The 23,303-nt window shown below is 50.6% G+C and overlaps 10 protein-coding genes across 10 annotated transcripts; 5 read left to right on the forward strand and 5 right to left on the reverse strand.

The window, feature by feature from the left end:
• Positions 1 to 63: 63 nt before the first annotated feature.
• Positions 64 to 983, reverse strand: H257_14921 (hypothetical protein; the record flags this gene model as incomplete). Its single annotated transcript, XM_009842849.1, has 2 exons — positions 64 to 74; positions 134 to 983. The coding sequence occupies 2 exons, from the start codon at positions 981 to 983 to the stop codon at positions 64 to 66; spliced, it is 861 nt and encodes a 286-aa protein (XP_009841151.1).
• An 882-nt stretch (positions 984 to 1,865) lies between these two features.
• On the reverse strand, positions 1,866 to 2,352 carry H257_14922 (hypothetical protein; the record flags this gene model as incomplete). The annotated part of the gene is made up of 2 exons (XM_009842850.1): positions 1,866 to 2,001; positions 2,117 to 2,352. The coding sequence occupies 2 exons, from the start codon at positions 2,350 to 2,352 to the stop codon at positions 1,866 to 1,868; spliced, it is 372 nt and encodes a 123-aa protein (XP_009841152.1).
• Positions 2,353 to 2,684: 332 nt separating this feature from the next.
• Positions 2,685 to 4,369, forward strand: H257_14923 (hypothetical protein; the record flags this gene model as incomplete). The annotated part of the gene is made up of 2 exons (XM_009842851.1): positions 2,685 to 2,847; positions 2,901 to 4,369. The coding sequence occupies 2 exons, from the start codon at positions 2,685 to 2,687 to the stop codon at positions 4,367 to 4,369; spliced, it is 1,632 nt and encodes a 543-aa protein (XP_009841153.1).
• On the reverse strand, positions 3,957 to 8,091 carry H257_14924 (hypothetical protein). Its single transcript, XM_009842852.1, has 2 exons — positions 6,930 to 8,091; positions 3,957 to 6,826 (listed from the first exon to the last, which is right to left on the reverse strand). The coding sequence occupies exons 1-2, from the start codon at positions 8,058 to 8,060 to the stop codon at positions 5,435 to 5,437; spliced, it is 2,523 nt and encodes an 840-aa protein (XP_009841154.1). The 5' UTR covers positions 8,061 to 8,091; the 3' UTR covers positions 3,957 to 5,434.
• On the forward strand, positions 4,396 to 5,349 carry H257_14925 (hypothetical protein; the record flags this gene model as incomplete). Its single annotated transcript, XM_009842853.1, has 1 exon — positions 4,396 to 5,349. The coding sequence occupies one exon, from the start codon at positions 4,396 to 4,398 to the stop codon at positions 5,347 to 5,349; it is 954 nt and encodes a 317-aa protein (XP_009841155.1).
• Positions 8,092 to 8,116: 25 nt separating the features above from the next.
• On the forward strand, positions 8,117 to 8,884 carry H257_14926 (hypothetical protein; the record flags this gene model as incomplete). The annotated part of the gene is made up of 4 exons (XM_009842854.1): positions 8,117 to 8,227; positions 8,279 to 8,400; positions 8,547 to 8,708; positions 8,753 to 8,884. Exons 2-4 carry the CDS (start codon positions 8,344 to 8,346, stop codon positions 8,882 to 8,884), a joined length of 351 nt encoding a protein of 116 aa, XP_009841156.1. The 5' UTR covers positions 8,117 to 8,227; positions 8,279 to 8,343.
• A 4,794-nt stretch (positions 8,885 to 13,678) lies between these two features.
• Positions 13,679 to 14,529, reverse strand: H257_14927 (hypothetical protein; the record flags this gene model as incomplete). Its single annotated transcript, XM_009842855.1, has 2 exons — positions 13,679 to 14,134; positions 14,230 to 14,529. The coding sequence occupies 2 exons, from the start codon at positions 14,527 to 14,529 to the stop codon at positions 13,679 to 13,681; spliced, it is 756 nt and encodes a 251-aa protein (XP_009841157.1).
• Positions 14,530 to 14,635: 106 nt separating this feature from the next.
• On the forward strand, positions 14,636 to 15,548 carry H257_14928 (hypothetical protein; the record flags this gene model as incomplete). Its single annotated transcript, XM_009842856.1, has 2 exons — positions 14,636 to 14,647; positions 14,925 to 15,548. The coding sequence occupies 2 exons, from the start codon at positions 14,636 to 14,638 to the stop codon at positions 15,546 to 15,548; spliced, it is 636 nt and encodes a 211-aa protein (XP_009841158.1).
• A 3,725-nt stretch (positions 15,549 to 19,273) lies between these two features.
• On the forward strand, positions 19,274 to 20,771 carry H257_14929 (hypothetical protein). Its single transcript, XM_009842857.1, has one exon. The coding sequence runs from the start codon at positions 19,322 to 19,324 to the stop codon at positions 20,687 to 20,689; it is 1,368 nt and encodes a 455-aa protein (XP_009841159.1). The 5' UTR covers positions 19,274 to 19,321; the 3' UTR covers positions 20,690 to 20,771.
• Positions 19,274 to 21,632, reverse strand: H257_14930 (hypothetical protein). The gene has a single exon (XM_009842858.1). The coding sequence runs from the start codon at positions 21,507 to 21,509 to the stop codon at positions 20,775 to 20,777; it is 735 nt and encodes a 244-aa protein (XP_009841160.1). The 5' UTR covers positions 21,510 to 21,632; the 3' UTR covers positions 19,274 to 20,774.
• Positions 21,633 to 23,303: the final 1,671 nt, after the last annotated feature.

Genomic DNA, 23,303 nt, shown 5'->3' on the forward strand with positions numbered 1-23,303 from the left:
GCGGTGCTTGGAGTGGCCCCCTTCAACACACAGATATCGTACCACAGTTTCCGCTCTGAGAGGTCAGGCCATGGCTCATCACCCATGTGCCAACGAAGGAAGAAGTACATCGCAAGAGCGCCAAATGGACAACGGGTTACGTCCTTGTGACGCATGAATGTTGTCTGCTCAACGTTTCCATACTGGTTGCGCTTCGATTTGCGCCACACACAGCGGAACAGACTGGCACCATTGACGCCTTCGCCCTCGAATGAAACCAAACCAATCTCAGACAGCGTCAAGCGGCGCAGGTTGTCACCACGTGTACACAAGGCCAAAGACATCAGGTTGTCGGCACGATGTTTCAAGCCTTGTTCGGTGCCGTCCATGAAGAACTTGTCGCTGATCTGCCGAAGTGCTGCAGGATCCACACAGTCTGCCATAGTTCCACATCCTCGATCCGCGAACTCTGTGTTCTCCTTTTGAACCACCGCCATCTTCTTCTGCTTCAGCAGTTCCTTCACGCTCGCCGGACGTATTGGGGTGAGCGGGTTTTGCTTCAAGTCGAACTGAAACTTCCAAATGTCCATCAATGCATTTGCGTAGGCTGCCAAGGTGTGATAACCAATGATGCGCCCGCTGCCCTCGCCTTCGGTAGTTGACCCATCAGCATGTTCGCAAGCAAGCTGGTCCACCGCTTGTTGAGAGTCTGAGGGCCTCGTGGCTTGCTTGCGACTAGTTGATCGCACTGGCCGGTCTTGAACTTGCGTTAGAAAGAGCACCATTTTGGCCGGTGTGACGTGCTCGTCGGTGTACCCACATGTCTGATTCCATTGAATATACTCCATTTGCTTGGCAGAGTACTGGCGATCAGTTTGCTCGGGTCGGGTGGAGTTCCGGTTAGCTCGAATTCGTGCCATGGCTTCGTGCTCGAGCATGTGCAGGCGCAAGGCTTGCTCTCTTCTCGCGTTCATTTCGTTCGCCGCGCTTGTTGTGTCGCTCATTTCGTAAGGTGCAAATGGATTAATGATGCCAACATGAAGTTTTCCGATGATCTCATCACGAGATTTGGTTCGCCAAACAGTCGTAATTTCGAACGGAACGCAAAACTCACACAAGATTTTATTGGTTAAAATAGTTCAGGCTTTCCATTCATGACGCACCCTTATTGGTAGGAAAATTGCACTTCTTCTCTGTTTTGATTGGTTCAACCACCGACGTCGAATATTTCCGCTTGGTCATAGTACATTGTATACCATACAAATTCCAAGATGACCGCGGTCATGACCTCCGGATAGGGCGACTGATATCTGCAAAATACAGGAACTGTCAAACGGTATTTTACAGTCTGCTTATACAGTCTTTCCGATGGGGATGCCCTGATGAGAGACATCTTGCAGGTCGCTACTGTTTACACCTCATCGTTTAAACACCTCGAGTTCGTCCATCGGTCTGCCACTTCTTACAATGTTTGTGCACTGGCAGGACAACCACGAGTCCGTGGGGGGTCGAGATCAGAGTGCTATGTCATTCATTCAGGGAATCTACATACAGAGGGTACTAGTACAATATCGTCGCAGCCGTGATGGGCCGAAGGGACGCGGATTCCATGTCAATCCATGTCTGACTACGCATAGTTTGCTGCGTGATCTCAATCAACACGGAAAACAATTGCAACGCTCCATACATGCCAACTTGAGTACGTTACAGGTCGGCTTTGAACGGGTGGCTTTGGTCTAGAGGGTAATTGAGAGGGACCTTGGGGACTTTTTACATGTGGAGGCACGACTGTAAATAGCGAGGCATTGTAGTCGAGTAATCGTGTCGACGAGAATAGCCGCCCACGCCACCTTCATCTCGTGGGCCATCAAGAGAGTGCGTGGAAACTAGCCCAACGGCTCGAGAGCGGCCGACAGCGCACTGGTGTCGACGCACGTATCCACTGGTATCTTGCTCAAGTCGTACTGGAATTCCTCCGGAAGCGGTAAGGCCACGGCGACCTTCTCGTCGTTTGGTAAGGGGCTCGAAGTAAACAACGGGCAGCACTCCTGAAGTCAAGGCACAGTACGACATTGGCGTGGCTCCTAACAAGACAATCTTACCCTTGTCCAAAATATTTGACCAGTGCGGTTGGTACGATGGGATGGCCACCACCACCACGACATGAATGGTGTCATCCTCGCGAAAACGGGGGTACACGACCCCGCCAGAATAATACATGGACAGCTTCTTGGTCGCCGTCATCGTCCGTCGATCATCAACGGTAACAAGAACGTTACTGCTGTGGGATGGGAGATGGGAAAAGGCGTATACATCAGGGTCTTCGGCGTGCAACCACGCTCCGTCCTTGAGCGCCAAGTACAGATCGAGCATCAATACTGACTCCGGGCGGGTCGCCCGCCGCCACGCATCAAAGCTTGCCAGTCTTGACGAAGATTCGCTCGCAGAATCGCCATTCTGTCCATGGCTGATTGGATCCGACTCAAATGGTAAAAATCGTGGATTGGCCAGATATCACTCCATTCGACCAATGAGAAATGGACAATATGATCATATTCTATCCAATCACGAAAGCTATTGACAGTTCTTGCTGTTTTATTTGAAGATATTCAATTTGACATACAAACACCAAATACATGATTTGAATTAACAGTTTACTACCCTACAGTGGAAGTTGACATTTTTATCGTTGCACCCGCGCAATGATGACAGTGCAGTTGGTACATGGCAAGCTCCTGAAGCGAGATAGGACCTTCCACACGTGGAAGCTACGCCATGTTCGTATGGACAAGGACAGTATCTGCTGCGTCAATAACCGAGGCGCCCGACGCGGCGAGCTTCACAGATCTGCCGGCATCCTCCCTGGAGGTAACGGCACTCGATCGTCAGAAGGTCCATCACTGAACGCAGCATGATGGTAGGGGCGATGGACATTTCCATTCGACTGTTTGAAGCACCCAAACCGTTTGGCTTTGAGCTGCGCGTGCGCGACGAAAAGTTGTTTTTTGCGGCCGACAGCGACAACGACCGCGATAGGTGGGTGGATGCACTCGTGGCTCATTGGGGAGCGTCGCTCGATCAAGCATCCGTCAACATCTCCACCGACCGCGATCGAAACCCGGCGCTTCTGCGATTCACCGCCACGGAACCTCAGCCTGCGCCGCCAGCCCTTTCCTCGACACACCCCGTCGAGGAAGACGACGATGCCCCCCTGATATTACCCACGGTTCTCGGTCCGCTCATCGAAACCGCGTCCACGATCCAGTTCCCTTCCGTGCTCAAAGCGACGGGCGACGTGCTCATGGGCGTTGGTCCGTTCATTCGCCGCGTGCGGTGGACGTACGAGCCGATCCTCGCGGTCGCACTGTACATCGATTCGACGGCAGTCAGCACGACGTTCGACGCCTTTCGCGGCCGGTCTCTTGCGAGCCTCTACGACGACCCATCGTTCTACTCATGTCTGCTGGACTCGCGCTTCCGCAAGACGTTTGTGTTTTCGTGTCGGAAACGCTTGTCTCGCAGTGCGTTGACCACCGCTTTGCATGACGAGCTGCGACCGCGAATCGGCAGCGGCGCCGTCGACGAGCTTGTGGAACTAATGACGTTTGTGGACAAGTCGCTGCGCAAGGGCGAGAGCATGATCTGCACAATCCACCCCGACGCGACCCTTCTGGACTTTCACTTCAAGGGGCTCTCGCATCCGTCTCTTGTCGCGCCCGCGCTCTGCCGATGTATCCCAGCGCTGTTCTTCGACGCCAACTCCATCCAAACCCACGCCAAGCGCGGCCTCATCGAGCGCATGCCGTACCTCTGGGGGCTCCTCCCTGCTTTCCCTACTTCGTTTTCACCACGATCATGCCGCATCAGTCTCCCAAAAGACTTTGAAACTGACGACGAATGCGATCAAGAAGAAGAAGACGAGGGTGAGGATGAGAGGGATGATGACGAGGAAGAAGAAGAAGAGGATGGAGACGGTACCAACAACGACGACGACGACGACATGGTCCCTTTCTCGTCCACGTTTGGACCTCTGATCGACCTAACCTCGGCCGTCGTGTTCCCCGGCACTCTGGCCGCCTCCTCTATATCCGGAGGCACGTCCATCGTCTTGCTTGGTACCTGCGGCTCGGCGGACGAAGGGGAAGCTCGGTGGACCGTGGGGCTGTACGTGGACGCCGCGGGTGCGTCCTCCCACCTCGTGCGGTTCAAGGGGCTGTCGTTCGGCAGCCTCGCGGCGGATCCCGACTTTTCCATGGCGTTTACGACCGGCGCGTTCGTCAAGTTCCTTCGCTTTTGGTCGTCATGTCCACTTGTTCGTTGTCGGGGATTGCTGCGTTGCTGGCGTCGTTGCTCCGAAATGCGCATTGCGACCACGAAGCCCAAGCCGTGACGGACGTGTGGGGTTCAAATTCGAGCATGTTGACGGTAGTACACCCAGACGAGGCGGTGCTGCTGGCCATCCATCCGGACGGCACCTGTCACATGTTGTTCGAGTCGACATCATCGGGACAAACGACACTGTCGCCACCACATCAACCGAGCCACGGCCAAGTGGGCTCGGCGATTCAAAGCGTCTTCTATGGCTACCACGCGGCGTCCGATGCGCGCGCGCAGTTGATGCAGCGGCTGCCGCTCCTGCTGGATCTAGCACAAGTGCCCACGTACCACCCGCTGGCCACCGCCCCTACAAGTCGCACTTTCAAGGTTGGGTACTTGTGGCTCTACAACAAGCAGCGCCGAAAGGTCGTGCTGACGAAGTGGTCGCGGCGGTGGTGTCGTCTGGACGGGGTCGTGCTGAGCCTGTTTTCGCACAAGCACAGACCCACAACAGGACGGAGACCCAAGGAGGTGGTGATGCTCCCCCGATGCTGTCATGTGCAGGACCTATCTACTCACGAAGACATGCTCGTGGAGCTGCGCAAACTACCGCACATGGTGCTCGGGATCACGCAAGTGTCGGGCGACGTGGTCGTGCTGAGAGCGGAATCTGTGGCGGAAGGCACGGAATGGTTGGACGCGTTGAGTGCCGCCATCCAATTGCCTCTCAAAGTAACACCAATCGCATCGACAACGACTGATGCGAATGCGCACACGAAACTCGAGCCTCTGACGGTGCCCGACGACGAAGATGAAGAAGAAGAGGACGAAGAGGATGAAGAGGACGGAGAGGAAGACAAGGGGACGACGACGCCGTGGCCGGATGCCTCTATTGTGACAACGACCGGGACGGATGTACGATGCGAAGTAGGGTCGCTCATGCAGTGGTTGAAGGAAGACCCGCGGAACCAACTGCTTCTGTTGCTCCTGAGCCTGCTTGTGTGGTCGCTGTCCCCTGATGGAAGTAGCACTCCCACCAACGACTTGGTGTAAACAACGTTAACACTTCGGCACGAATCGACTAATACAAGTCTACTTTGTACTAAATAGTATATTCATACCATCTTAACTGCACAAACTACGACGCTACGGGCTTTTCCCATACACTGTCACCCGTGGTGCGGTGGACATAGTACGCGACTCCATCATCTGTCTTGAATTCATCCCATTGGTCTACCTGTACTTTGCCTTCCATCGCGGCGCCTTCCGGAGCCGTCCACGCCGTCTCGCCCGTCGCGGTATTCACATAGTAAGTTCGTCCGACATCGTCCGCCGCGGGCTCCCATGCCGCCGCCGTGGTAGTGGTGGTTGGCGCACATGGATCTGTCCACTGGACGTCCCCCGTCACGATATTTCGAAAGTACGACCCGCCATCGTCTAACGTGACCACTTCCCACTCTTTTGCATACAGGGCAGGATGTTGGGCCTGCCGCCGCGCGCGCCTCACTGCCGCCCGCTCCGCCTTCTTCGCCGCCAACTTGGCGCGGAAATCAGCCTCTTCTTGCGCGGCATCCACGAGTGGCCACGTCCTGTGTCCGTACACGTCTTCGGCGTGCATATGATGGGATTCGTCGGCTTCTCGCTGCCGCGCTACAAGAAACGCGGCTTCGTCCAGGTCCCACTGGTAGCGGCGAACTTGGCGCGCGAGTGCGTCTTGTTCACGCATGTGCCACTCTTCCACGTCCTGCAGTCGACGTTCGCGCACTAGGACTCGTAGTGCCGCGACACGCGCGGCCTCAACCGCCACGGCCGCCGCTTCCCGCTCTTGGTCGGTCTGAATGTGAAGGGGAACGTATCGGTCTTCCCGGGTCATATCGAGGCGGGCCTCCTGCTCGGCCTTGGCGTCGCGCAGGCGCCGCACATGAAGTTCGTCTGCCAGCCGCTTCTCCTCTGCCCGTATCGCCAGCGCTTGGGCCTTGGCCTGGAGACGCGCCTTGCGCTCGATTTCCGTCTCGGGGGGTTTGTCTTGCAGCGCCATGCATTCGAGTTCGCGCACTTGACGTGCCATGATACCCGCCGCTTCCCCGCGGGCGCGGTCGGCTTGAGCTAGCCAGCACTTGAGCGACGACGAAGGGCCACCAGACGTAGTGGCCGCGTCATGTAGGACAGCTAAACTGTGCAGCAAGTGCCTTGTCACAGCATCGGCATGGCGCACCCATGAAATTACATCCGCCTTGGCAAATTTGGTCTTTTGCAAGGGGGGCTGGGGTACCGACGACGAAGAAAAGGACGTGACGGCACGTAGGCGTGCTTCGATCGAGTTTGCGGGATTCCGAACACAAGCGTCGACTTGAACCCGTCGTCGCGCGTCGACGGCATGGCGCTTGAGCGCGTCGGAGCGATGGCCCACGATCGTATCCAGCTTGTCATGGGTCAGAAGGACCGACGACGGATGGTGGTGGTGGCGGCATGGCGATGACAATAATGCGATGGGATCATGACTATCGACTACTAGTCGGTGCAACTCGTCCTACATCAACCACGCCACAAGTAAGAGGGGTGAAGATTAGCTCCACAGCGTCCCACATAGTAGACGAGTGAGTGCTAAACAACTAACAGAACCATCCACGTACTGTCGAGATAGCTGCCAGTCCGGAATGGGCCATCTGCCGCACGAACGACAGACTCAGTAGACGCTCAAGCACGGGAGGATACCGGACGGTGTCACATTGGTCGGGAACGTGTGACGACGTGGCGAGTAGAGCCAGGGCATGCGCGGCGCCATCGGCGAGCAAGCGCCGCCGCTCCAGGCCACGCGCTGTGGACATGATACAGGTCAAAGTGCGGACAACCAAGTGGATGTGGAACGACGGATTGGATGCCACGTGGCCAAGTAAGCGGTCTTGCTCCGTCGAGTCGATAAAGCTGGTCTGTGGGTCGTCTTGTTGGCGGCTGTCGGAATGGGAAAAGGTGAATATGGACGACGAAATCGGCAGTTTGGAGATGGACATAGGAGAAATAGCGTCGTGTCGAGTCGTACTTGTGGCGTGGACGGCGTCGTACTCGTCGACTTCGCTTTGAGGAAGGGGCGACTTGGTCAAGAGACAAAGCATCGATTGCGCCCCTATTGGCACTACAAAGTCCATCTGATCGTGGCGGAGCAACTCCAGACACAAGGCGCGATGGGTGTACCGAAACCAATCCACAGGCACATCAAGCGTGGAAAGACGAGGAAGAAGTTGGAAGTCGGGAGAAGTCTCGCCTAAGGGAATAAGCCCGCGGGGACTGCCATTGGGATCCTGGACGGCGGCCGCAGTGGCACTGGACGAAAGGCATGTGGCGTGGTACCGGATGCATTCACGCACCAACATTGGGACCACACCCTCGAGACTCAACATGGGACCACACCATGCATCGCAACTCATGTAATACAACAGCAAGAGTCGAGCGGTGTGAAGGCGTGGGGTTCCAACGACAACCTCGTCGGAGGACATGGCTTTCAGCTGAGACACGACACGTAGCGCGACACGTCGCCAATATGCCTTGCCGTGCTCCATGAGCGCAGAACTCAGGGCGATGGACGGATGCGGCGATGTCGGCATGGTGTCCCCGCTACAGCATAGGCGCTGGAAACAATCCCGAAGTTCCGCGATCGCTTCATCCATAGTGTTATCCTTCTGCTTGATAAGAGGAGGTAACTGTGTCTTTGCATCTCTCGCCTGTCGCTTCACCTTGGCTCGCTCCTTCATCACCACCAGCGGCATGTGCCCTTTCTACGCGCCATTGCCAGCAAAGTATGAAACCGACAGGGGTGGGTCGTATATATCCGGATGATCCGTATAATGATCAATCGCTTCACTGGAAAGGTCATGTCATGCAGATCCCGATCAAGGGATCCTGAAGGCCAACCCGCTGCCGTCGATTATTCGAGGTATGCGCTCCACTTCCTGTCAGTTACGTCGTCTCACTTGGATCGTCCTAGCCGTGGTGCAGGAGTTCGATACCAAATCGTACTTCGACGGTGACTTTACGCTTCGTCAGAGCCAAATGAGCACCCTGTACAACGTGTACGTTCTCGGAGACCAGGAGATGGCATTCGCCGTGGTAATGAATGCTGCCTCCAATTGACGTTTCTTCTAGCAGCCGTCGTGTACTCGGCCTTCCGCGTATATGACACATTTAACCAACAAAGCCACTCGTCGACGGTCGCTCCCGCGACCGCCATATTGTACTCGGATACGTGCCGATAGCCCACTTCGCAGCGAGGGGGGTCATCACCGCCATGGCCGCTCTCGTCCTCGTCGTGCACTCCCACTCGAAACACACGATCTGTACTTGATGGGGTTGGTGCACCGGTCCGGCAAGTTCAAGTGGCCGCCGTCTCGACGGCACACCTGACGCTTCCGTTTCTCGTGCGCGCCACCACCGAGTATGCCATGTCATGTATCTGGTCGAGGGCCTTGGTTATGTCACGTCGCACAAAGAAGAAGCACTGAGACGACACTTGTTCGTGCTCATATCGATGCGAACCCTCGAGTTCCAGACTAGCTCCCGCGCTCGGTCGAGTGCAGCAATGGATGCGACGTAAGACGTGTCCGCCTGGTTGGGCACTCGTCCATTCAACAGCACCCATAGCCAAGCGTCGCTGCCACCAAACTGTGCAGTCAAGTTGTTGAAGCCATATCAAGTGTCATGTAGATAGGTACTGCATGTCGATCACATACGACATCGACGGATTGGAAACCAAAATATCTCGTCTTAGCACTATTAATAGCTTTGAATACTACGTTGTATTAATACTTCGAAGTAATACGAAGCAATTACAAGTAATAACACTAACAGGACAGTGTAATGACGTTTGCCATATTAGTACACTGTACGTCCAGTGAGTGGAACTGATTCGCGCGTGAATCAGAATGATATGGTGCTAGTCATCTAACAGTAAAGACTAACTGTACTATTGTGCATTTCACCCAAATTTGGACTTGAGTGTCATTTGACCAAATATTGTGAATTCGCTATAAACTTCTAAAATCTGGTTCGTCGAATCAATATTGAATCACGCCGGAGTTCTGATTGGTTGAATATACTTGTCCAGCCAATCAAATCCACTCAAAATTGGATGAGCCAATAGCGTGGATTCGTGATTCCATTCGGCGTCGAGCTTCGATTCGACGGGGTCTGGAAATTCGTACCGAATCCACGATACATGTAGCATTCGAATCCATTTGATCCTATTTAATATTGTACACACTATATTATACAACGATTAATATATATGTGGTTTTGCCATTGGCAGAAAATTGACATATCGTGATTTGATTGGCTCAGGCGATTTTTTAATCGATTCTCCTAAGACATTCGATTCTACTGAGGACTCCAGTTTCACGTGCTTTCACAAGGATTCAAAACCGATCGGATCTGACAGTTCATGTTTCTCCAATTAATTTAGAAAGTTGAGCAATTTACACAGTCGATCAGTGATCCGCCAAAATATATACTTGAAGTGAGTATTGAATTCAGTTTAACAAAATCCAAAATCATTAGCTGAAAATATAATATGATAAAGGTATATTAGTTTTAGAAATGTATGAAGTTTTGAAGTATTGACAGGTTGGAGTGTTGGACAATTCGTGCATGACAATGCAATTCACACATGACAACGACGTGTCATTCAAAGTATTCGACATAATGATGGACAATATACACTTGATATTGTCATCCTACATTGAATGCGTTGGACAATCATTGCGTTGACATAGCAAAGTTCAAACCAAGTGTATATGGGGATTCTAATCTCTCATTGCTCAATTTTCCTCCTGGTGCCCAGTGCGGGTGCCAGCGGCGTAAAGTTCGTCACCACCAAGTCGCGCCTGCGTTCGCCTAGTACCCACATACCGTCAGACATGGCGCAGTCTTGGGGCAGGACAATGGTTAGCCAGTGAAGATCATTCTTCGAGGTGGGCACGATGCCTTTGAGTGAGTACTATTAGAAAAATAACCCTTCTACTATCGTCTTCGCATTTTACACGAAATAATTAGTTCTAAGTTAGCGTTATTTGCAACTTCAAAATATGACAATTGAGAAATGTAATAAACAGCCGTATAGACAATTGAAAAACGTAATTGATTTTATATCTAAACAAGACACTCTTGCACAATGTTGATCACAATGGGGGGTACTGCAGCAGTCGAAACGGCTACTTGGGGTAGTGGTGTAGATACTTCGTGTGACATCTCATATTGCGCTGATGACATCTTCCGATTTGGCTTCAACTCTGCCTGGGCTAGCAACAAGTCGTGGTACCCGGACGAAATAAACTTCCCACTCACAGTCAATGTCTTCCGCTTTGTGTTTTTCGGCTTCTTGGGGGGTAGCAGCAGGAGAATCTCATCGCGGACAATGGCTTGACGTTTGATGCACGTTTCGTTGACACCAATCTCAGGAACGTCAGATGGTTTTTAAAAGTGTCAGGCGAAACATCATCTTGTCAAGGGACAGTGGGCAGAGTCCCGTGCAAACGAAGCCATTCTTGATCGCTGATTGGCTCGTGGAGTTGGTCCACACGTTACACGCGATCGACACAGCTCGCTGCTTGCTGATGATTATAACGTCAGTCCAGATGAATCAGAAACCGCCTGTCGAATTGCTTGCTTGAACGGCCGAAATACCGTTACATCCAGTGGCTGGATTAGGTGGGTCGAGTTTTGTGGGCAAAACCTGAAGGAGAAGGTCCAAGGCTTTGGCTTCGTCATATACGTACTCGGAGTAGTGCGACGAGCAGCTGTCCAAAATAAGCAGCACTGGACGCTGCACGGTGGAGGGAATGTTGTCGTTGAGCATCGAGAGCCACTTGCGACAAATGTACGAATTCGTCCACCCCTTCTCAGAAGTTGTAACGGCAGCGCCAGGGATCGCAAGGCTGTCACATGTATCGGTAGATACACGGTCTCCAGGCAGCACAAAGAGCGGCGGTATCTTGGCCCCATCAGCAGCCACACATGCGACAATCGTGACGTTAGAAGCGGCAGATGACTCCTCCCCGTATAAACAGCATTGGTGGACCACAACCTTCTTTTCTTCGAGGGCGAGAAGCTTGTTTCGTCCATGTTGAAAATTCGGCTTGGGTCCATGTCCACCATTGACATGGAGTGTACGAGCTCGTGAAAGAATGCGACGACCGTATCTTTATCGACACCGTTTCGGGTCTTACTGAGCACTTGAGCCTTTGCGATCTTAATTTGAGGGTGTCGCTTGAGGAATCTTGTATACTGTACCATCCGGTCGTCAGTTTTGGGGATTGCATGTCTTGGACCACGGCGACCATTTCGGTGGCCTTATCAGTTATTTCTCGACATCCAACTGGATGCCCATCACACTCCATGGCAAGTATCCAGGCCACCAAGTCGAGTTCGAACGGCCATGGCAAGACTGGTGGTGGTCCCATCGACAGCAGTTGTGAGTTGCCCTTACGTGCATTGGTCACGTGTTCACGGAGTGTGCGCAAGGGAATGTCGTGAGCACGAGACGCTGAGGCAATAGTGTGTTCTTGAGCTAACACTGCATGCACGGCCACACGCAACGTGTCCTTCGTGTACGATGTTCATGGCGGCATTTCGTTGTCAATTCAAATCGAAAACCTCTTAAAGTTTATAAGTTTTGCCTCAATAATTTCTCACGAGGTCAATATTGTAAGAGGTTTTGTCTTGTCCAATACAATTCGAGAAACCATGTTATTGGATAATTTTTTTTGGCGGATCACGGATCACTGATCGGTCACGTTAGTAGTGGACTTGTAAATGACGACATGACTATAAACCAATACTAGCGACAATTGGGCACAGTACGTTATCATTATAGACCAAAATGTGTGTTGGACGCAATGCTACCGAAGACATGCAGGTCGAAGCGTATCGGGTAGTACGCGCTGTTCTTGGTCCTCGACTCGCTGGGATGAAGCGCAAGCGAGACGAAAACATGCTCAATGTTGCAATGCTCAAGGTTGCGACTGTATCGGGGCTGTTGCGCAACAAAGCGAAGCACACCACTGCTGATACTTGCGTCGTAACTACGGTGCGCCATCACATTATAAGCTTACGTATAATAATCACTACAGAAATTATACGTATTGCGATTGGACGCCTACCAAAAATCTCGCAAGTGCTCTGCATTCAAATTTGTGAGTCCGGATAACGCATACCGGTATTGTGTTACATACGGGTGCGAATAGTTCCGATATGAAACAGCAGACGCACCAATATTCTCACAAAATCAAAACGGTACATCGATATGACTGGATAAGGAGAGAATTTTGATCCAATCATATCACTTGCAGAAAGTACGGAGGATGACAAGTATCGCTGCCGCCCTTCTGCTCTGTCGCATGCGTCGTCGTCGTCGTCAAAAGTGGCTGTTGCTAATGCGTCTCACGCAGCCATCAAAGGCCTTGCAACGGGACTGGGCTGTCTTGACGAACGCAAAGGAACCCCTCGTGGAAGGTGTGTTTGCCTTTGTGAACGGCAAAAACTATCGTGTGCAAAGTCCTTCCAACACAGACCTGCAAAATGCCCGTCACAACGGTATTCTCCCCGCGACTGAGTGTGTTAATTGCATTGATAGGGTGGCTGCATTGTGTTTATGTGACGGGATGTCTGTGTTTCGGTGTCCATGGTACTTTCATTTGGGCTCGACACAACTACCCAGGCTCATGGAACGATGGCGAGGTCAGCCGTCAGCTCCAAGAACGTGTGACGAGCGTTTTGTTGCTCCGAGGTCGAATTATTACCCCACTGAAAGAAGGTGACCTTGATCGCAACCCTCCACGCGATCTGTTGGCTCTGCAGACAATGAGTGACTGCATTACATCGCAGGCAGGCTGCAGAGTGGGGAATGGGCGCGACTGAAAAGGTCTACCGCCAGTTGTTCCTACCCCTACCGTACAACCCCTTAGTGCGAGGGCATCGTCTCTCCAACATGTTTCAGCTCTACAACTTCAGAGTTCGCCGAGCGGGACTCATATCAGTCAAATCAAGAATGTATTTGGTCCATAGGTCGAAATAGTCAACATTAAGAAAATATGCATTTATTATGCTAAGATTGTGCCACACTACACTTTGTTTTTTTATACTATGGTCATCAACCTTCGAACGTAACAATGAGATTTCATCCTGGTTTTGACATATATCACAAAATTCCGCGGCCGTCCTATAAAATCCAAATAATCTGACTAGATAATGTGCATTAGCTACAGATGTCATGTCATTTGTAGAGATAATTTGATCCAATTGTGATTATTCTGACGATGCAGCATCTAAATATATGTAATTCATCACTCTTGAAAATATACTGTCCTTGAATTACACACTTAACTGAATTACATGTTTAACTCGAATCATTTTTCCCAAAAATTTTGCCAAGAAGGAGAAATAGCAATTCGTCGCGGCGAGCTTCGCGGGATTCTCGATCCCTGTCGGCCTTTTCCACCCGCTCTTCACGCACCCTGTCGGTCTTTTCCTGTCGCTCGTGCCTCATCTCTTCACGCTTGGCATCCCGCTCGCTCATAACCATAAGGAATTTCATCATGTCGGACGACGCCTTCGCGGGGTTTCGGGGCATCTGACTCCGACGCTCCTTCAATGTACTTGTCAATTGAGCGTCTTTTTTTGCCGTGTACGACAGTAAGCCACCGGTATCGGATTGTTTACGTTTGAGCTTGTCGCTCAGCGCTTGAAGCTCGGAGGGTTGCAAACCCGTTGGGCCGACCTCAACACGTTGATCATCCAGTTGAGTTGGTAGTTGTGACGGCAACGTGGTCGACTGAAAGGTGTCATCTAGGAGCTAATTAGTACAGAGATTGAAGAGGTTGTCATGTACCGCTACAATCGTCGCTGTCGTCAGGTTCATAATCCGTCGAAATGGTTGCATCCATCGACAGGACCGCCACAGAGCTCTCGATTTCTCTTTGCAGACGTTTTGCACGCAGGACGTCGGGGGGGGGGGCAGTCGGGATGGCCGGTTGGTTTCTGAACATTCTTGAGGAGAAGGAACTTTCTCTTCAGCGCTTCTGCATCCCGATGCGGCAGAGACTGGACAGTCGCCTCGGTGGCGAAACGTTGGGCAACCTTTTCCCATTGGTTCTTGCCCAAGGGTAAGACCGCGGCAGTGATGTCAAGCAGCAGGTCCACTGAAGCGGGACACCACGACTTACCACAGCCCGCCTTGGTTTTAACCATTTGAATAAGAATGGTTCTCCAGGGCTTCATGATAAACCTCTTAATTTTTGTTGGTTTCATGATTACTCTTCACGGTGCGGATGCGAGGGGAGGTCTCACAAATCAAATGGATGCGAGCGTACTTTTATTTGAAAAATGTCTCAGCGAGAACCGGGAGAAATTATGATTTGCGAGATTTTTGGTGGGCATCCATTGTATACTAAAGCTCACAATACATGACTATACAAAGTTCAATCATACTTGGTTTGAATATACCGGTACTGTTTCATCAATCGCGAGGCCAAGTAACCGATGTATAATACTTCGTAGTATGCTGTACTACGTATTAATAAATACTACAGTAGTTAGACATGCCATGCCGGTCATTGTTCCCTTGAACACCCCGTGTTCTGAAGGCTGTTGTCCATTTGGCGCCGGTGTACATTGTGCTCCCAACTCCAGATGCGCCAACGTCTCCGTATATTGAGACCAACAGCAAGTTCTTTCCGTTCTTTTCAAAATGTCGAATGGTCATCGACGGGACCCATATCCCGGTGTGGGTAACGAGAAGCCAAGCAGCAGCGTTTCAAGGCAGGAAGAGAATCACTATGAATGTTCTTGCAGGCTGCAACTTTGACCTGCAGTTCACGTATGTCCTGGCGGGCTGGGAAGGAACCGCGTGTGATGGTAAAGTATACGCCGATGCGTTTGACAAGGGATTGGCCATGGATGGCGACAAGTTCGAAATCACCGACACTGGATTTGGGCTGACCTTGAAGTGCCTCACGCCATACCGAGGTACTCGTTACCATTTGAAGGAGTACGGCATTGGACGTCTCAATCCCCAACGAAAAGAAGAGCTGTTCAACTTGCGTCAAGCTCAATTGTGTAACTGCATTCAACGCATTTTCGGCATCGTGAAGATGAGATTTCCCGTTCTGTCCCATGGCGTCCGGTACGACTACAGCTTCCAAGTGGACCTTGTTCTTGCCCTTGTGCACAATACACAACTTTATTCGTACATGCGGCATCGAGTGTGAGGTCTTCGAAGCTCAAGCCGCAAGGCTGCGACAGCAGCGTGAAATGCCCATGAACCAACATGACCGTCCTCAGTTCGCAAACGAACCCGAAAACGAAGAATCGAAGGCGTGGAGAGCCCAACTCGCGTCTCAAATGTGGCTGCAATACCAACGCACTCTCGCTAGTCCACGCGAACAAAGACGGAACTCATTTCGTGGTTAACTATATATTCGACGCCGTCTTCATTTGATGCACTTGTCGAAGCAACCATGCAGGTCGAATTTCGCTTTCTACCCAGAGAAACATAGCTGCACGCGTAGGATTTTCCATGATATCGATGGCCAAAAGCATATCTTCAATGTCGAGGATATCACCAAACTCCTGCTGCAATGTCTTGACGGCCTTCTCAGTTGGCGATTGACCGGTTCCCACTGCAGTTAGACGAAGTACCTCCATAAGCAGCTCTAGCTCCTTCACAGCTGCGTCAGTCACAGAACGGAAGTTATTTGACATGTTGGAAGCTAGAGAAGATCGTTGTCGTTTCTTCTGGCGTTCGACAGGCGTTGCACTTTGGCGGCATCTTCCACCGTTACCTTGGTTTGACGGCTCTTCATCGTTGCTGCTCAAGTCATCCACATCGTGTTGCGCTGCTGATCCGTCGTCAACTTCGGAGTCTTCTTCAAAGTTATGTACTTGGGGTGCGGTAGATGCCGACGCGAACTGTTCAGTTGCCAATGTCCCACGGAAAAGTGTTTCGCAGTACCCAAACTGTGGAAATGGTCGAATTTGCCACACACGCCATAACTTGTGCTTCCCGGCCTGCTAGCTACTACTCTGGTCCGGAATAGTTGTCCCATTGTTTTTGGATCGGCGGATTTTTTCTAGTATTTGTCCAAATGGTGTAATGATTGGTGCAATGGAAGTGCAAGATCTCTATTTTCATTGGTTACTTTCTGCATGTTCTGAATCGCATTTGCTCAAAAGTTGTGGGCAAGCAAAGTGAGCGGGAACACATCTGACACACAAATCAACCCGGATAGGACTCATTCTTAAAGTTGACGCGTTCAGACTTCGCGCACCCTACACAGAACCACTAAGGAGCACCAAAAACACGGTTGCGCCTCAGAACGATTCGAATGGCGTCTCAAAGTGGCACTCGCCACCTCACGCCAGCTGAGCGACGCAGACGCTGCTCCTACAGAGCTCGTTGAATGGCCGCCATAAGTACGGCGCATTAAAGGACGTTGCTGCGCACTTGAAGTGCCACTGGAAGAATGTATCGCGAGTGTGGAAGCGTGGACGACATTCGCTCTCCAACGGGTCACCGCATGCCGATGTCGCCTCGAAACTCAAGGGTAAATCATCCAATACATTATATTTCACACTCAAATCATTAAATTACACAATATTGAGAATAACATGAAAACGACTTTAAAAAGTCACGTCGCAATCCAGAGTGTGCCACAGCATCAGCGTCAAACCCTCCGTTCTCTTGCGGCACACAGTGGACTTTCGAAGACGTCCATCGTCCGTCACATGCAAGAGACCAAGAGGCTGAAGTCCCGAGCCAGCTACATCAAGCCCATGCTCACTGAAGACTACACAAGGGCGCGTCTCGACTTTGCCAAGTCTTTTGTTCAACCTTTGCCAAGTGGAAACTATGCTTTCGTCGACATGAACATACTCGTTCATGTAGATGAGAAGTGGTTCTACTTGACAAAAGTCAAGCGAAAGTTCTATATCTACGACGATGAAGAAGTGGCCTTGCGTACGGCGAAGTCCAAGCAACTCATCACCAAAGTGATGTTCTTGGCCGCGGTGGCCCGGCCTCGATTCGACCACACAAAGAAGGCGTATTTCGACGGCAAGGTTTGCGTGTGGCCTTTCGTCGTTGTCCAGCCCGCCAAGCGAAACGGCAAAAATCGCGCGAAAGGGACCCCCGTCGTCGTCCCACAAGTTATGGATGGCGAAGTGTACAAGAAGGCCATCATCGACAAGGTTGTCCCAGCCATTTTGGAACGATTCCCACCTCGTGCCCTGTCCCGTGGTGTCGTCATACAACAAGACAACGCGAGCCCTCACCGCTGTGTGACAACCGAGCTGTTAGACCAAAATGGAGTAGAAAAAATTAGAGTAGAAAACCAACCTCCCAACAGTCCTGACTTCAATGTCTCGAACTTAGGTTTTTTTAACTCTATTCAAAGTCTGCAGCATCAAAAGTGTACTCGTTCTATCGAAGATCTCATTGATGCTGTGGAAGCCGTGTTTTATGAGTTGCCGATGGACACACGTTCTAAAACCTTCATAACGTTGCAGAAAGTGATGCAAAAGTCAATTGAAATGCTCGGAAGCAACAACTATAAACTTCCTCATATGAGAAAGGATGCGACCATTTCAGACTTGGCATTGTACAATGTCGAATGCCATTCGTCTGCTGTCGAAGGTGCACTTCTCCATTTGGAAAGTCGCCTTGGAGAGGAAACTCATTTGGAAGACCTGGTCAATTCTCAAGAACAAGTAGGGTCGACATTAGAATAAAAATACAATAAAAATATCGTCGACCAATATTGCATTTCGGAGACCAATACAAACTTCAAGACGTTTCGAGCCAGGTAAATATACTTTAATCAGGTCAAAACAATAGGACAGCTATTGTGGACCAGAGTAGTAACTTTGACAGTACATGACTTTGACATCGAATATCTCACTGACGGCTTGTCTACGAGCAGTGTAATGAATGTAGATATTGCAAACTTAGTTGTAGGTATGGCGATTGCAACATTATAGCATGAGCGATGTGTCCTCAAAGTAGCAAAAGTCGCAAATATAACATACTTTGTAAGTAAATGTCTCGATGAATATAGCTCGTAGCGACCTCTATGATACGTCATTATGTAGAGATAATGCTTGTGAAGACGCAAATTGAGTCTCGGGCTGGTCGATTTACATTGGTTATGTTGTGGCTGTCTCAAATATAACACATCCAAGTTGATCAACTTTGTTAGTTATCTTTGCTTCCAAATATAACAAACATGACATAACATCGTTTTGATGTGTTGTTTTTTACAATTCTATTCACGCCATGATAAAAAAATGAAAAGGTTTCTTGTTTCGAAGAAAAGTGCGCTTCCATGGAGCAAGGTTGGCGACCAAATCACCATCGAAGATGCGACGATTAAGATTTCTGTCAACAATCAGCTGAAGTAATTCGATCGTGTAACATTGCGAATATAGGCATCAGCTCTATCGAGTTCGTTCTAATATTGTGCGTTTACCCAAAATTTGGACTTTTGTGCTGATTTGCCAAATCTATCGATTGATTCTTTGTCCTGACTTTTGTATGTAAAGGTCGCCCAGTCTCACACTAATTAAGGTCACACACGAATTCCATGATGAAATGGTCGATGAGTGGATTTGATTGGCCACTTGACTAGTGTACTGGGTTTTGATTCGTCGATCGATTCTCTGCCGATTTGGTGCTGCTCATTCGATTGGGCACCCCACTCCTCCTGCAGATTTCCGTAAAATACGGCCTAATTCGTCAGTTTAACCCCTGTTTTGGACTATATAATTTGAGCCGAAATGTTGCGGATTTCGAAAAAGTGGAACCGATATTGTGAATTCGCTATAAAATATTGAATCACCCCGGAGTTCTGATTGGTTGAATATACTTGTCCTTTCTGCAAAAGCCAATTAAATCCAGTCAAAGATGGATTAGCCAATAGCGTCGATTCGTGATTCGTATCGATAACCAAAACGGTGTTTCTTTAAAGCGGCCAACAACAACGACGACATGGTCCCTTTCTCGTCCACGTTTGGACCTCTGATCGACCTAACCTCGACCGTCGTGTTCCCCGGCTCTCTGGCCGCCTCCTCTATATCCGGAGGCACGTCCATCGTCTTGCTTGGTACCTGCGGCTCGGCGGACGAAGGGGAAGCTCGGTGGACCGTGGGGCTGTACGTGGACGCCGCGGGTGCGTCCTCCCACCTCGTGCGGTTCAAGGGGCTGTCGTTCGGCAGCCTCTCGACGGATCCCGACTTTTCCATGGCGTTTACCACCGGCGCGTTCGTCAAGGTCCTTCGCTTGGTCGTCATGTCCACTTGTTCGTTGTCGGGGATTGCTGCGTTGCTGGCGTCGTTGCTCCGAAATGCGCATTGCGACCACGAAGCCCAAGCCGTGACGGACGTGTGGGGTTCAAATTCGAGCATGTTGACGGTAGTACACCCAGACGAGGCGGTGCTGCTGGCCATCCATCCGGACGGCACCTGTCACATGTTGTTCGAGTCGACATCATCGGGACAAACGACACTGTCGCCACCACATCAACCGAGCCACGGCCAAGTGGGCTCGGCGATTCAAAGCGTCTTCTATGGCTACCACGCGGCGTCCGATGCGCGCGCGCAGTTGATGCAGCGGCTGCCGCTCCTGCTGGATCTAGCACAAGTTCCCACGTACCACCCGCTGGCCACCGCCCCTACAAGTCGCACTTTCAAGGTTGGGTACTTGTGGCTCTACAACAAGCAGCGCCGAAAGGTCGTGCTGAAGAAGTGGTCGCGGCGGTGGTGTCGACTGGACGGGGTCGTGCTAAGCCTGTTTTCGCACAAGCACAGACCCACAACAGGACGGAGACCCAAGGAGGTGGTGATGCTCCCCCGATGCTGTCATGTGCAGGACCTATCTACTCACGAAGACATGCTCGTGGAGCTGCGCAAACTACCGCACATGGTGCTCGGGATCACGCAAGTGTCGGGCGACGTGGTCGTGCTGAGAGCGGAATCTGTGGCGGAAGGCACGGAATGGTTGGACGCGTTGAGTGCCGCCATCCAATTGCCTCTCAAAGTAACACCAATCGCATCGACAACGACTGATGCGAATGCGCACACGAAACTCGAGCCTCTGACGGTGCCCGACGACGAAGATGAAGAAGAAGAGGACGAAGAGGATGAAGAGGACGGAGAGGAAGACAAGGGGACGACGACGCCGTGGCCGGATGCCTCTATTGTGACAACGACCGGGACGGATGAACGATGCGAAGTAGGGTCGCTCATGCAGTGGTTGAAGGAAGACCCGCGGAACCAACTGCTTCTGTTTCTCCTGAGCCTGCTTGTGTGGTCGCTGTCCCCTGATGGAAGTAGCACTCCCACCAACGACTTGGTGTAAACAACGTTAACACTTCGGCACGAATCGACTAATACAAGTCTACTTTGTACTAAATAGTATATTCATACCATCTTAACTGCACAAACTACGACGCTACGGGCTTTTCCCATACACTGTCACCCGTGGTGCGGTGGACATAGTACGCGACTCCATCATCTGTCTTGAATTCATCCCATTGGTCTACCTGTACTTTGCCTTCCATCGCGGCGCCTTCCGGAGCCGTCCACGCCGTCTCGCCCGTCGCGGTATTCACATAGTAAGTTCGTCCGACATCGTCCGCCGCGGGCTCCCATGCCGCCGCCGTGGTAGTGGTGGTTGGCGCACATGGATCTGTCCACTGGACGTCCCCCGTCACGATATTTCGAAAGTACGACCCGCCATCGTCTAACGTGACCACTTCCCACTCTTTTGCATACAGGGCAGGATGTTGGGCCTGCCGCCGCGCGCGCCTCACTGCCGCCCGCTCCGCCTTCTTCGCCGCCAACTTGGCGCGGAAATCAGCCTCTTCTTGCGCGGTATCCACGAGTGGCCACGTCCTGTGTCCGTACACGTCTTCGGCGTGCATATGATGGGATTCGTCGGCTTCTCGCTGCCGCGCTACACGAAACGCGGCTTCGTCCAGGTCCCACAGGTGGCGGCGAACTTGGCGCGCGAGTGCGTCTTGTTCACGCATGCGCCACTCTTCCACGTCTTGCACTCGACGTTCATGGACTTGGATTCGTAGTGCCGCGACGCGCGTGGCCTCAACCGCCACGGCCGCCGCTTCCCTCTCTTGGTCGGTCTGAATGTGAAGGGGAACGTATCGGTCTTCCCGGGTCATATCGAGGCGGGCCTCCTGCTCGGCCTTAGCGTCGCTGCCACCAAACTGTACAGTCAAGTTGTTGAAGCCATATCAAGTGTCATGTAGATAGGTACTGCATGTCGATCACATACGACATCGACGGATTGGAAACCAAAATCGTCTTAGCACTATTAATAGCTTTGAATACTACGTTGTATTAATACTTCGAAGTAATACGAAGCAATTACAAGTAATAACGCTAACAGGACAGTGTAATGACGTTTGCCATATTAGTACACTGTACGTCCAGTGAGTGGAATTGATTCGCGCGTGAATCAGAATGATATGGTGCAAGTCATCTAACAGTAAAGACTAACTGAACTAATTGGTTGAATATACTTGTCCAGCCAATCAAATCCACTCAAAATTGGATGAGCCAATAGCGTCGATTCGTGATTCCATTCGGCGTCGAGCTTCGATTCGACGGGGTCTGGAAATTCGTACCGAATCCACGCTATTAATAGCATTCGAATCCATTTGATCCTATTTAATATTGTACACACTATATTATACAACGATTAATATATACTCGAGTATGTGGTTTTGCCATTGGCAGAAAATTGACATATCGTGATTTGATTGGCTAAGGCGGTTTTTTAATCGATTCTCCTAAGACATTGGATTCTACTGAGGACTCCAGTTTCGAATCGATTTGACAATACCTCTGTCCGGAATTGCTTGCCTCAATGCCATTTTGCCGTGGGTTTATACAGGTTTGGGGGGAATCACTTTAGCACAAATACTCCGTAAACCTGTAATATCCGATATTCATCACAATGTTCAAATACTAGATTATAAAAACTTTACGTGTTATGCAGTGAAAATTGACTATCATTACCACTTTATCTCCCGGATATCCTTTAGGGTATTGTGAATTAGTGCTGCATTCTCACCTCGTTGGATGCCTTTCGAAAATTCCTATTTAAAAGTGTACCAGTTAGTTACTACGTGGTACACAAAGCCCTACTAGTATCTGGATGGAGCTACATTCACAAAACCCTTGAAAATGGCATTGAGGCAAGCACAGAGAGATAGTACAAAAAAATGCCTTGTCTTTCGACAGCTTTTCCAACTTTGTATTGATATTTTTAGGAAAATATACCGTAATAACGATAGAACTGGACAAGCCCAACAGAAGTTACGGTTCAGATTTTCGATTGGTGAAAAATTGATCGAGTACCAGTAATAGAATTTAAACCAACTGTATGGAAATATATGGAGCCAGGCACATTAGTATATCTTGGTCTTTGTATTTACCACTTATCCGTACGAAGGTTTCCCATTGTATCCGGATTATTCAGGACGTTTACATTTAACCCCTAGTACCAGGTAAACAACGTATAACGTCAACATTTCATGGGTTTAACTGAAAGAACTGAGGCGTTTTAATAGTAAAACGTCTCCTCCTGAGGATACACTAAGCTTACCGGTAGTCGTCTTTACTACGTACTACAGTGGATGACTTGCACCATACCACTATTAATAGTAAGGTTAATAGTATTAATACGTCGTATTGTGCTTTCGAGCGAAATTTTGGATTTTGGCGTGAATTCCTAAAAAACTACTCGTTGTTCGTAGATCGTTGTTCGTAGATCGATTCGATTGGCGCTTTCAAAATTGCCACGATTTGATTGGGTCAAACGACAGAAAAGACATTTACATGTTAAGCAGATCGCACACCAAGCGGCAAGACGACGATGAGCACCATCGAGTCAGCACTCTCATAGCATGCAAGTCCGAACACAATCATTCACTGTCTGTACATCTACTTCT

Source organism: Aphanomyces astaci (genome assembly GCF_000520075.1).
Source record: "Aphanomyces astaci strain APO3 unplaced genomic scaffold supercont1.64, whole genome shotgun sequence".
NCBI classification, from domain to species: domain Eukaryota; phylum Oomycota; class Saprolegniomycetes; order Saprolegniales; family Verrucalvaceae; genus Aphanomyces; species Aphanomyces astaci.

Excerpts from the sequence above, each read along its gene's own strand:
- H257_14924 (XM_009842852.1), bottom strand. The coding sequence starts at position 8,060 with ATGCCGCTGGTGGTGATGAAGGAGCGAGCCAAGGTGAAGCGACAGGCG. Across the intron at positions 6,827-6,929 it reads GACTGGCAGCTATCTCGACA|GACGAGTTGCACCGACTAGT; the intron begins GTACGTGGATGG and ends TGGTTGATGTAG.
- H257_14930 (XM_009842858.1), bottom strand. The coding sequence starts at position 21,509 with ATGACCCGGGAAGACCGATACGTTCCCCTTCACATTCAGACCGACCAA.
- H257_14929 (XM_009842857.1), top strand. The coding sequence starts at position 19,322 with ATGGTCCCTTTCTCGTCCACGTTTGGACCTCTGATCGACCTAACCTCG.